Below are 12,944 nucleotides of genomic sequence, written 5' to 3' on the forward strand. Positions count from 1 at the left end.
AATGGCATTCCTGCTAAAACCCATAGCCCACTACTAGGCTACATTCTCCCACCATTCAGACACATGACCTTTACATTTTTTCTGGAAAGCTAGACAAGTGGCATTTTCTGAGAAGTTGCTACTAAAGCCCACAATCCACTACCACAATTTTCAATCAATTCCTAAAAAAATGTAGAAAATACAAAAGTGATTATCCATCCACAACCACTTCTGCTTACATTTTATCTATCTCAATTAATCATTAACCCTTTACTTATTATAACAAAAGAAAACTATCAATATTCTAATCATTATTGAAAAACTATTTTTTGAAATAAATATTTTTTGAAATTTTAATAATTATTTAAATATTAATAAATGTAAATTTAACATTACTGATACCTCGTACTTAGTACGGGGTCATTCACTAGTTTCTAAACAATATGAAAGAAAAGAGACATTCTCTGTTTTTTTAAGAATCCAACACATTTACATTTATTTTGATCATGTGAGTCCCAGCATATATGATACCGAAAGGGTATAATACCTAAAAAACTAATAACCAATCAATTAGTACCATGGGTTCTGAATTTCTGATTGGTGAAAGTCTTTCTGGCATCACAAAAAATTCTTAAATTTAGTAATCAATTCCTTCAGAAAAAAAAGGAAGATTAGTTCACCTCCCTACCTACTTCCCTTCAGAGATGTTCCTAATATACGGCTGTAGTGTCGCTCTTTTGAATAACAGATCTGATTAATTCCTCTATCTCTAACATCTCCCAATTGCTAAAAAAAGATGTTGTGGAGATTGTAACAAAGGCTCTTTCTTTCATCATAGAAGTCATTAGGTAAATAGGTACTCTTGCCCTTGTGTCCCAATTTAAGTTCCATTTTCCATGTACCAATAATCGGAACACATATGTACCGAGAGATTGTCAAGATGCAGATCTGATTATCAATTTGATGAATTTCAAAATTCAAATACATAAGACTCGGATTTGGCTTCAGGCCCATTCAAAATTTGATAAATGCTTAACCCAACCCAGCCAAATACATCAGGCTCAAATGATTCCACCTTCTACCTTCTTCTAAGTGATGTTTGGTACTGTTTACGTTTATTGATGGTGCCACATAGGTGCCATCTCAGCATTTTCCCTCTCTTGCTCTTTTGTATACATCGAAAATGTAAAAGTAAATTTTGATTTATGTGCATGCTAGCCATTTGTAGAAATTATTTTTTGAAACTTTCATAAATGGCCAGACGTTTATTCACCATTACGCTGAAGTGGCGCCCAATTGTCATAAACAGTTGTAATTATTGCATTTTTCAATTTTACTAACATATAAAATACAAACATTTATTCAATAAACATAAACGGTACCAAACACATACCTTGAACAAAATTTAAACAAGCGCTCCCAAATACCACAGGATAAAAAGTGTGAAACTTCATTCAGATGGGAAGCAGTTGTTTTAACCTTTAAATTAACGGATCAGCCCTAAACCTTTTGAACTTGAACTTAAATATCCCCTATTGAATTCACTTTGGCCACCTTGGTTTTTTGGCCCCAATGGACCAAACAATTTCAACCATGTCACCCATGGAGCTACCTGGATGTGTTTTGAGTGGCCGGTGGAAGTAGCTTATCTCCGCTGATAAGTTGGCATAGCTAAAGCTGCATCACAAACTTGCCTTGTGCGGGGTAAATAAGAGATGTACAGCTATAATTGTAGCCCATATTCACAACATAAAATTCTCTTTATAAAGGGGCTACAGTTGTAAATCCTGGATATGCACTTAGTCATCAATATCTATCTATACATATCAAGGTTTTTAATCCACCGTTGACCCGGATGGTTGAACCATCACCCAACCAATTTTTTTGGGTTCGGTTCTCATAAAACTTGGGATTTGTTAAAAATCATTGACAAGTCAGAAAATTGGACGACCTAGATGGTTGAACCGTCGAACTGGCAACCTGATAAGCAAGCGACAGTGCAACTGTCGACCTATACTTTTTAGTCCATTTTTTAGGTTTAAAAAATTGAAAAATTTCCCAAAAGTCCCAACTCGAGCTCCCTTCTCTTTTTACATTTTTTTGGGTTTTCTCACATTTTTTGCATTTTTTGGATATATATTTTTCGCAAATATTAGGCATTTTATATGTTTTAAGATATTTCAGACATTTATTCAGCTATTTATAGTTTATATCATTTTCTAGATATTTATACTGGTTAACCCACCCAGTTGAACCGGTGACCCTGACCCATTGGAAAAACCGGGTTGACCTCGAGATCAGTTTTAAAAATATTGATATCTATACTATATTATAAAGCGATTAGGTACCAAGTCAACAACCCTCTCCTTCCACTCCCCATTCTCTCTTTTTTCCTTAAACCTCTCTCATTCCTCCCTTACCCCATTCTTGTTCTTTCATTCACTCTCTCTTTTCTCAACTTTCCCTACTCAGGCTTCTCAATAGGCCATGTCAGCAATTGGCCTCAACCATCTACATACAAATGAAAAAACTTTAGCTGTTGGGAGCCAACAGCCTTTGCTGTTGAGAGAATTTCTGGAAATGCCACATTATTATGAGAATGGGTAAATTAATAATTACATCTTAATTTATTTTGACCGAAAACAAAAGCATGAGGGTGAATAGGTGAGCTGCCCAGAACATGCCCAGCCCAGAAGCTGTTGAGAGAATTTCTGGAAATGCCACATTATTATGAAAATGGGTAAATTAATAATTACACCTTAATTTATTTTGACTAAAAACCAAAGCATGAGAGTGAATAAGTGAACTGCGCAGAACGTGCCCAGCCCATAAACTGTCTCAACAGCCTATGCTGAAGTTAACCCCATACAAACCACCCTATTACACCGAAATCATGGTATATTAGCTAAAAACGAAATTACCATCGTGTCTCGGTAGGAAACCTTCCAAAACATTCTCCTCCTCCCTCCTTTCTTCTCTACATTCAGTTTCCCTTCCATTCTCACATTGTTCTTCCCCGAACCCACCACGCCCCTGTTCGTTTTTTTGATTTGTCTAAGATATCGTTTTTCCACTACCCAGTGAGTTCTTCATCTACGTAGATGCTAAATTGAAATAGCCAAACATATTACAATCATCACTCACTCAACCAAATATTACATCTGTTTCAATTCACCGCTTGAATAGATGTAATAGATGTTAAAGCACTCCACTTGCAATCATTCATCCATGCTTGTTATTCAGGCTCCATTTGGAAGGAGTATAAATACAAATATATACAGTACAAAAAATATAAGATTTTGCACTCTACTTATTTGTATTTATACTCTTTTCAAACTGAGCTTTACTTTCAATTTTTTTTAATTGATTAAATAACATTTTTAAAACTTTTAATCACTTCTTATAAAAGAAAACAGAAATATTAGATCAAGACAACACATATCGGCTATCCGAGCCACACGAAAAGCGTTACTGTCGTCGCTCTATTGAGTGGACAGCGTAACTGTTAATCAGGTCAAGAAGATGACCCCAAAATGGGTAATCGGGCCGGGTTCTAATGTGGTATCCGCATCTTTCTTTGTTTACCCTGTTTTTAGAAATTATTTTAAATGAATTATTGTCTGCTAATGATTCTGTGATTAATAATAGTTTCTTATTAGTCTGGACCTGTGGGATGCATGGGCTTGAAGTATATTTAAGGCTGGAGTCTTATGACATTCTTACATCAAGCTAAAGCAAATCCACCCCCTTTTTTTGTATTTAGGAGGGAAAAGGCTCTAACGTAAGCAAGGGGTAAATCAAGCCCAATGATCATGGGTGAAGCAAATGGAATCCGGGGAAGCCCTAATGGCCACTTATACTAGTCCTCCTCCATGTAATTTTCCCCTTTCCCCCATCCCTACCCAATGATTAACCCCATCCATTATTATTCTCACGTTCTCATCCATTTAATTAGATTTTGGCTCCTATAGATTGTGTTTAGTTTGAAGGAAAAAAGTAGGGAAAGAAAGGAAAATGTAGGAAAACCTATACAAGGTTTGTAAAGGTTTTCCTATTCTCTACATTTCCCTTCCTTTCCCTATCTTTTCCTTCAAACCAAACATAGCCATAGAAAAAAATTTGTCTCTTCCCATACCAAAGATCTTTGGTCCTAGCCCTTTAAATGGAAAATTGGCCACATTTTTTGTTTAATTACTACTTAGCTCGTTATTTTGTAAAATATAATTGATTTTGGCCAATGGACCTTGGATCCAAACTGCATAATCAATGAACTGTTTGAAGTGAATAACCCATTCATAGACTAATAACTATTTTTGTAATTTAAATATTTCGTTATATTTATGTTGAATATCATGGTTTTTGAATCAAGGCAACCAATTCCTTTTCACCTTTAACTCGTATCTTGGCAAAAAAATTGTTGACTTGGTCAGCGACCTACTAACGATCGAGCTGTCGAACTATTTGACCTAGACGATGGTTTTTTGCCATTTTAATAAATTTTTAATTGTTTTTATATTGGAATGAGCCATCTATTCGGATTGGACTATTTGGCCTAAAAACCATCGAGACAACTAGCTTTGTTTCACCCTTAACCCATATCTTGGCTAAAAACCATTAACTTGGTCAGTGACTCGTTGACTCTGATGGTTGAATTGTCGACTTGTTTGATCTAAATAATGGCTTTTGGCCATTTTATTTTAATTATTATTTTTTATTTATTTTTAAATTGGAACGAATGTCTGATCTAAATTGGAATGGGTGGTCCATTCTAATTTAAAAAACAAAAAAAAAAATCATTAAAATAAAAATGGCCAAAAGCCATTGTTTATTTAATATTGAATAGGTCAACGATTCGACCATCCGAGTCAACGAGTCACACACCAAGTTAATGTTTTTTAGCCAAGATACGGCTTAAGGGTGAAACAAAACTAGATGTCTCGATGGTTTTTAGGCCAAACAATCCAACCGTCCAATCCAAACAGATGGCCCATTCCAATATAAAAATAAAAAAATTAAAATTAAAATGGCCAAAAACCATTATCTAGGTCAAACGGTTCGACGGTTCGATCATTAGCAGGTCATTGACCAAGTCAGCAATTTTTTAGCCAAAATATGGGTTAAGGGTGAAATGGTACTGGTTGCCTCGATGACTCGAAAACCATGATATTCAACATAAATATAACAAATATTTAAATTATAAAAAATAGTTATCAATCTATGAATGAGTTATTCACTTCAAACAATTCAACGATTATGCAATTTGGATCCAAGGTCCATTGGCCAAAATCAATTATATTTTATGGGCTAAGTAGTAATTAAAAAAATGTGGCCAATTTTCCATTGAAAGGGCTAAGATTATGGAAAGGGCCAACTATTTTTCTATAGGAGCCAAAGCCTAGTTAAATGGATGAGGACGTGAGAATAATAATCAATGGGGCTTTCGGGGGCTAATCATTGGATGTGGGTGGGGGAGAGGGGAAAATTACGGGTAGTAAGGGGGGGGGGGGGATTTGATTTAGCTTGATGTAAGTAAAATATACTTAACAAAGCCCATGCATTGCAAACTCAAGTAAGTTATTCCTACTTCAAACTTTAAGGGTCCATTTAGTTCCTAGTTAGAATCGGAATGGAAATTCTCCCAAATTGAAATCGGAATGTCTATTCCCATAGTTTGTTTGGTTTGGTAAAAGTTAAATGAGAATTAGAATAATTAAGAATGGGATTTCATTCCCAAAGAGAGGGGAAGAGAATGGCCATTGCAGGAATGAGAATGAAACTATTCCAGACCCTCTATTCCTGCCAACCAAACTAGGCCTAATTTCTTTCATTGCATATTACTTCATTTATATTAATTATTCATCAAATACTATCTCATTAAATGTATGATTAATATTTAACTATTCTTGATTTGTATTTGTCCATTAATTGTTATTTCTCATCTAATGTTATTTATTTTGGTTACACTATTTACTTTTCAATAGTTGAAGTTTATCATTCTTACACTTAATATATCATATAATCTTAAAATTATTAGCAGTAGTTTGTATATTTCCCTTTTTTTTTTTTTTCATTCGCAACCTCCTAGTGTAGAAACTCTAAAAGGGTCGTTTGGAAAGAGTAAAAATGCAAATATATGATATAAATACATATAAAATAATACAAAATATAATGTTTTACACTCTATATCTATATTTGTACTCCTTCCAAACTGAGCCTTAGATTCTATTTATAATAAATAAAAATAAAATATATTCAATGCAAAAGCTTACATGTCTAAACTTTTTAATGGACTTGTTGAGACTCCCCAGCAGATTTATTTGCCCAGCTAACATGCCAACGTAGGTACATATTTCATATTTGTATTTGCACTCTCCCGAAGGCCTAAACTGAACCTTTGTAAAAAAAAAGATTTAAATTAATGAAATTGCCTTCGGGCTTATATATAAAAAAAAAAACCAACCAAATTTATCAAACCAACCAAACAAAATTATGGTTTGGTCATGCAACGCAATCGTTCCCAAACATGCCCTCAGTCAGTCAGTTGATAAAAAGTTTAGGCAGTCTATAAGGAATCACGATGATATGTGGCTTTTCACCGTCTGATTATTTTTATGGTTTTAGAAGATAGTAGATTAGAACTTTCAGATGGAGCGCTGGGCCCACACCGTTGCTTAAACCTGTCGAAATGAATTTAATGACCGCTTTTTTTTCCTGCCCGCCGAGGCGCCGAGAAACCCTAAACCTCTTGAAAACCCTAAACCTCACTAATTTGCTCCAACAGCATTCGTATCGTAGCTGCAGAAGAAGAAACCTCAAGGTTCGTCTCTGCAATCAAAACAATGGCCTTCTCTACCATCCTTCGCAGAGCTGCTTCGACCGTCGTTCCTTTAGCTGTTCGTGCCATCGGAACTCAAAGAAATTATCATTCTTCATTGTTCGCTTCTTTGAAAAGCAACAGCCTTTCTCAGGATGTCTGTTGGAGAACATTTCTTCCGGCGCTTAACTTCTCTTCAGCGGCTAAGAGGCCGAGTTCCGATGAAAACCTCCTTAGAGTCATTGAAGATGAGATCGAATGCGCTGAGCAATCGGACGATCACAACCGGGTCAGCTCTTTATTCTTCGATACTCAATCACTTTCTCCTTAGTTGTCAAAAATAACTTTCTCATTATCCCTCATATGCACATTACTTCGCCTGTTTATTGTTAGCTGCGAGATATATATATATTTTTTTTTATAACTCTAGAATGTCAAATGGGTTCTGTTCCAGTGGTGTTGGAAACTCTTTGTCACTAAGTTATTTCTCCGGTGGTGCATCTAAAGCTAGGGAGAAATTGAACTTATTTTATTTATGCTTTTTCCCTGTTTGTTTCCTTCGATTTGTTGACCTTTTGTTTTAAGTGTTTGATTTTGGGTTGGTAATTGAGATTGTGTCTATCTTATTTAAGGTCAGGGTGCTGAAATTGTTCTTCAATTAAAGATATATACTAATATAATGGGATAAAAAATCTCGAAAAGGTTTTCAGGCGTGACATTCACATTGTCCTTCCATGTTTGAATCTTTAGTGTCGCCACAATCATGTTTGAATCCCGTTCTTCTTATCCTAGGAAGTTGACACCTAAGATCTATTGGCCTATTATTTTTCCAATTTAGTGCTGCTTTTGAATGTTCTTTTGTGTCTGGGGAAGGGAGTTCTTCTATTCCTTAGGATCTAGCTTTTGTGTGGACAGGGAGCTTGGAATAACTGCCTTTAGTGTATATATACTACCTAAACAACTCCCTATTAGTAACTTCACCAGTATTTTTCTCCATTATAAAAACTGCATTCCTTGTGCTTTTTGTTTAAATCGTCTCTGCATTATAGGTAGAAGAGATTCCTGATGGATTCCCTTTCAAAATCGAAGATAACCCTGGAGAACAAACGATTTCACTAAGAAGAGAGTACCAAGGTGAAGTCATTAGTGTTGAGGTTCACATGCCTGATCTTGTTACCGGTGAAGACGAGGATGATGAAGATGAAGACAACGATGATGATAGTGAGAGGGGCACCCAATCCAGTATTCCACTGGTTGTAAGTGTTTCTAAAGGGAGTGGGCCTTACCTGGAATTTGGTTGCACTGCTTACCCAGATGAGATTTCAATTGACAGCTTGTCTGTGAAGGAACCAGAAACTTCTGAAGATCATATTCCTTTTGATGGACCAGATTTTTCGTAAGTCATTCTAATTAATGGATTCAAAATTTAATGATGCATCTTTATTATTACTTCTTAGTTTCTTTTTATCATCTTACATTTCCCCTATTCTTTCTCTCAAGGGATTTGGACGAGAATCTGCAGAAGGCCTTCCACAAGTATCTGGAGATTAGAGGAGTTAAACCCAGCACAACCAATTTCTTGCATGAGTACATGATCAACAAGGATAGCAAGGAGTACTTGATGTGGCTGAAAAACCTGAAGAAATTTATTGAGAAGTAAATATACGACAATTCAATGGCTTCACTTCCTTCTGAAGTTGCAGGGTTGTAAGTTTTTTTATTTGGTTTCTTTTTTCAAATTGCAACAAAATGATCACTAAACCCTGATATATACCAAGTAGCAGTAAGATGGTCATTCTGGTAATGTTGTAACTTTTCTTAAGTATGTAGCCTTTAGCACCTTGCCAAAGTGAGTTGATACCCAGTCTTTAGTCAATTAACACATGGTAGTTGTTGAGCTGGGTTTGTGTCAAGGTCCCTTTTTGATTAAAAGGGAAGGCGATGTTTTTTTGACCTGTTGATCCGAATAGAGCATATTCTGCAACTATTTTTTCAGTGTTGAATGTAGTCTGTTCGTTTATTGAGGTAGATTTCACAATGACTTAATAACTTGCTTCATAGTTTGAATTCAGATGGTCGTTACACTCGATATCACTTATTTTGGTGGTTGTTGGATGCGTTATTCTAGGCCAGAAATTGCTGTTTTATTTTTTGATTAATTTTTTTAAGTAAACATTGTGTTACATTTTACCCTAGATTATGGTCAATAGCTTGAGGATACGGATGCTGTTTTGAAATTAGAAAGAAGTTGAATAAAATATTGCCTGAACTGGGGTGTAGTCTCGGTGCTGTAGATACTGTTCTCTCTCTCTCTCTCTCTCTCTCCCCCAGTTCATTGTTTTCTCTCCTTTGAATGGGCAAATATAGTGGAAAAACCAAACGACTTGGTGAGCATAAATTATAACCAAATTACATTGGAGAAATCGTCGAAAAACTTGGCTACCAACAGGTCATTAATTGCCAAACTGGGGTGTAGTCTGTTTGGTTATCAGATTCAGTTGGAATCGGAATTGGAATGGTATATTCTCATAATCTGTTTGGTTCAGATACGAATTGAAATAAACTGGAATGGGTCAAGAGAGGGGCAGGGAATGGATAATCCCTCAAATTGGGGATGCCATTCCACAAGGAACGGGAATGGAATTCAGATTCTGTCCAACCAAACATTTGGAAATGAGCCCTTAATTTTCCCTGTTAAGAAGTCACCTTTTCTATTCCTAGCAGTATGATGGTATTATGGATTACAAATTATTTCAAATCCCTTGGCGTGGATAAACTGTCTTTGATTAGATGCTTGTCTGAAAGAGGAAATAAGAGGGTTTTTGAATTCTGAACACGATTCTGCTATATGTCGTATTTACTGGGTTTCGTCAGAGATGTTCATACTTCAGGATCTTACTATGATTTTCTGTGGCTGGACACCTGGACCAGTTATCGTAGCCGTAAAGGTTCTTACAAATATCATCCATATTTTCTCAGTCTGTTGTTATTTGTTACAAAGTTACAGTAGCTATTGGCTAAACCCTAAACTTTCGTAGTTTAACGTTGCCAAGAGGGGAGGTTGAGGGATTACGTCTTTATAAATTGTTTATACACAAATTTCCACATATCTTCCTTTTTATCGTAATCAATCAATTCATACATGTGCCATCCCATCATTGGTAAGAGTCGAATTGGAATTGCAATTGGAATTATGGTCTGTTCGTTTGTTTGGTTAACATGAATTGGAATTAGTTAGAATGGCCTATGGGATTTCATTTAAGGGAGTGGGAGAAAATGGCCGTTCCCCCTATTCTACCAGAAATGGAAATTGATATGATCCCATTTCCTTCTATTTCATTTTTAATAAAATAGTTAGAATTGAAATGGTCTATTCTGATTCTGATCTCAGATCCCTATCCTGTGAACCGTAAATGGGCTGTGAGTGTCTGGTTCCCTCGATAGAGTACTGTAACTTGTATTAAAATACTCATAAGGACATGGTAGGATTTAGGAGGATCTGTAACAAGGATTGAGATCGAAAATGACCTAGGAAAAATTTTCCCCGGGTAGAGTTTCTGACAATCAGAAAAAAGAAAGAGTTGTGAGCTCCTGAACTGGTAGCAAGAGTGATTAGAAAATAGCAAGTACATGTCTAAGTATGCATTCAAATGTGACCTTTTGTTGGGCACCTAGGAGGAGTCCCGGTCTGAGAGTAACGACCCCTGCTTGGTGGAGTCCGGCTTCTATCATGATTCAGGGCCGAGTCCATTCTCGCACTGTTCGTGTAACATGAGGACGTGCCATGCATCTTTGGATTCGTGCGTTGGCTTAATACGTGCGAAATGAATTAATCTGAGTTTTTACTTTACGCCGTAAACTTCTCCTTCCTTCCATTCCACTTCCCGTTGGCGCTGGAGACTCTCCAATTGGCGGCGACCAACGGCCATCACCGGCGATTATTAATACTGGCGACCAGAGAAAAACCTTAAGTTTTTTATTCGTTCATCATTGGCGACTGTTTCACCAGGTAGAGTTCTCGTTTAGCATGCTATTCTATTATGGGAATCGATACCCCGCATCTCTACTGCTTTTCTTTTACATTTTTTTTTGTTCCCGACCCGGTGTAGGTTTGAAACTTTAAATATTTTTCTCTCTTTTTAATTCATTCTTTGAATTTTTTTTGGGTGTCTGGCAAATGAAAAGGAATCTGAAAAACATTTGGTCAAGAAGTAAAACGAGGGAAGTATGAGTGGGAGGATGTATGTAGATCGCTGACTGTGTGGAGAAAGTCACTCTAGCTCAGTTGTAATGGGTTTACGGTGATCGATTCTGACGGGAAGTTGGTTTTTAGGGTCGACAATTATATGGACGGTCATAGGGAAGAGATCCTCCTCATGGACGGCTCAGGCAACCCCCTCCTCACCATGCGTCGCAAGGTCTCTCTGTCTCTCTCTGAATTCTTAATTTTTTTTTTCATGAATCGTCTGAGCTTTAATTCGAGTGTGGTAGGTCTTGTGTTTACATGATCTTCACCTAACACCAGATTCGTTTACGTGATTGAAAACTCCTACTGACAAAGATTGTGCCAAGTGCTCGATGAGTCGAGGAAGGTGATGGCAGAGATTAAGAGAAAGGAAGCCATGTCCCAAGGGGGTAGAGGAGGAATCTTCTTCTGTGTATGTCTTTCTCCTCGTTTATCGGACACCCAGAAACCGCCGGTTGGACAGGGAGAGAGTGAGTGACTGGCGAGGGCAGAGTTCGACGTGTCTTGAGCGGAAAGTAGGATGGAATGAAGGAGAAGCTAATGACGCTAAATATAGAATTATAGACTCCGTTTAATTGAAATCGGCTTCTATCGGAGAAATCCGTGCCACACAATTCTAACCATCATTTACAATCTTGCATTGGATATATCTCTCCATGAAATAAAGTACATGCTTGAAAGCCCTGAGTGAAGCCGAACTCCGTTTCATTTGTTTTGTGATGAAGGAAGATTTGGCCCGACCTCGTAATCACTCGACACGTGGCGAATGTAACAGCTCGGTACGACAATACATCTAAGATACGAGCTCCGAAATAAGGAACCAGCGGTCCGAACTCTCCGTAAGGTGCCCGAATTCTCCCTTAAGCCCTGAGCCTTGCAAGCAGAAAGGGCAACGATCCGAACTGGCCTGCCCCATGGCAGTTCGTGACACACCTCTATCCGAACTCAAGACTTCACCTCGCTCACCACTTCAGCACTTCGCCTCCAGGACACCAAATTGAACAAACCGTACCACACCCGACATCGAGGAAGTCCGTACCTAGGAGCAATGCACCTGACTGACTTGGCATCTAACGCTTGACAGCCGCACTCCAACGACTACCTGCCACCGCCACCTGCTACCGCCATCTCCAGTTGTAGAGACGGCTCCGACAAAGAGAGTAGTGGCGGTTTTGTCCCAGCAGAGGTGATGACACCCGAACTGGTAGGAGCGCAGGGATAATCATACCCAACCTGACAGAAGCTTAGGAGTAAGTGCGCGAGGTGGTTATAAAAGGCTCCCTACCTCCCAAGAACAAGGTATGTGAATTTTGCGCCATCTGGTTTTATCTTGCCTTTGAGAGAATACTAACTTGAGCTTCGGAGCAATCTCACCGGGTTCCTCCCCAGAGATTCCCCACCTTCTTCTCCGTTTCAGGCCCCCTGTTGCTCCAGTCAGAGGCAAGGTCGTTGACAGATAGGACCGGCCGGATTGCGCACCATCAATTGGCGCCGTCTGTGGGAAAGCTTCTAAAAGCCTCCCACTAAAACTCTCATAACCTCCTCTTCCTCCAAAAACCCCAACACTCATGGCTTCTTCCAGCAATGCTGGACGTGGCACAGAGACGAACACCACCGGGGAACAACTCCAAGTCCCCGTGGTGTGCATCGGACAGTTCACCATCCCCCTTCCGGTGGATGGGATCCCCAGCTTAAATGCGCCACAAACAGTGGCGCCCGTAAACCTTCCTGCCGTGAACGTCCCTCTTCCACTCCCTATCGAAACAACTTTTGCTGAACCAACTACTGTCCCCCTGGCGACCAGCCAGAACCAGTTTGACGACCTGATGCAATGCATGCGGGCAATGCAAGCCCAAATGCAACAATTCCAGCAGCATCAACTCCAACAGTACCAAGTACTACACC

General features: G+C 38.2%; 1 protein-coding gene and 1 pseudogene across 1 annotated transcript; both read left to right on the top strand.

Annotated features, from left to right (window-relative positions):
• Positions 1 to 6,679: 6,679 nt before the first annotated feature.
• LOC104597094 (uncharacterized protein At2g39795, mitochondrial-like) lies at positions 6,680 to 8,880 on the top strand. The gene is made up of 3 exons (XM_010258491.3): positions 6,680 to 7,082; positions 7,843 to 8,189; positions 8,294 to 8,880. The coding sequence occupies exons 1-3, from the start codon at positions 6,819 to 6,821 to the stop codon at positions 8,451 to 8,453; spliced, it is 771 nt and encodes a 256-aa protein (XP_010256793.1). The 5' UTR covers positions 6,680 to 6,818; the 3' UTR covers positions 8,454 to 8,880.
• A 761-nt stretch (positions 8,881 to 9,641) lies between these two features.
• Positions 9,642 to 12,040, top strand: LOC148801941 (protein LURP-one-related 8-like; annotated as a pseudogene).
• Positions 12,041 to 12,944: the final 904 nt, after the last annotated feature.

Source organism: Nelumbo nucifera, chromosome 2 (assembly GCF_055504915.1).
Source record: "Nelumbo nucifera cultivar China Antique chromosome 2, China Antique-T2T, whole genome shotgun sequence".
Lineage (NCBI taxonomy): Eukaryota > Viridiplantae > Streptophyta > Magnoliopsida > Proteales > Nelumbonaceae > Nelumbo > Nelumbo nucifera.

What these genes read in the sequence shown, in the direction of transcription:
- LOC104597094 (XM_010258491.3), top strand. Translation starts at nt 6,819, where the DNA reads ATGGCCTTCTCTACCATCCTTCGCAGAGCTGCTTCGACCGTCGTTCCT. An exon ending in AATCGGACGATCACAACCGG is followed by an intron (nt 7,083 to 7,842) that starts GTCAGCTCTTTA and finishes TCTGCATTATAG; the next exon opens with GTAGAAGAGATTCCTGATGG. An exon ending in TTTGATGGACCAGATTTTTC is followed by an intron (nt 8,190 to 8,293) that starts GTAAGTCATTCT and finishes CTTTCTCTCAAG; the next exon opens with GGATTTGGACGAGAATCTGC.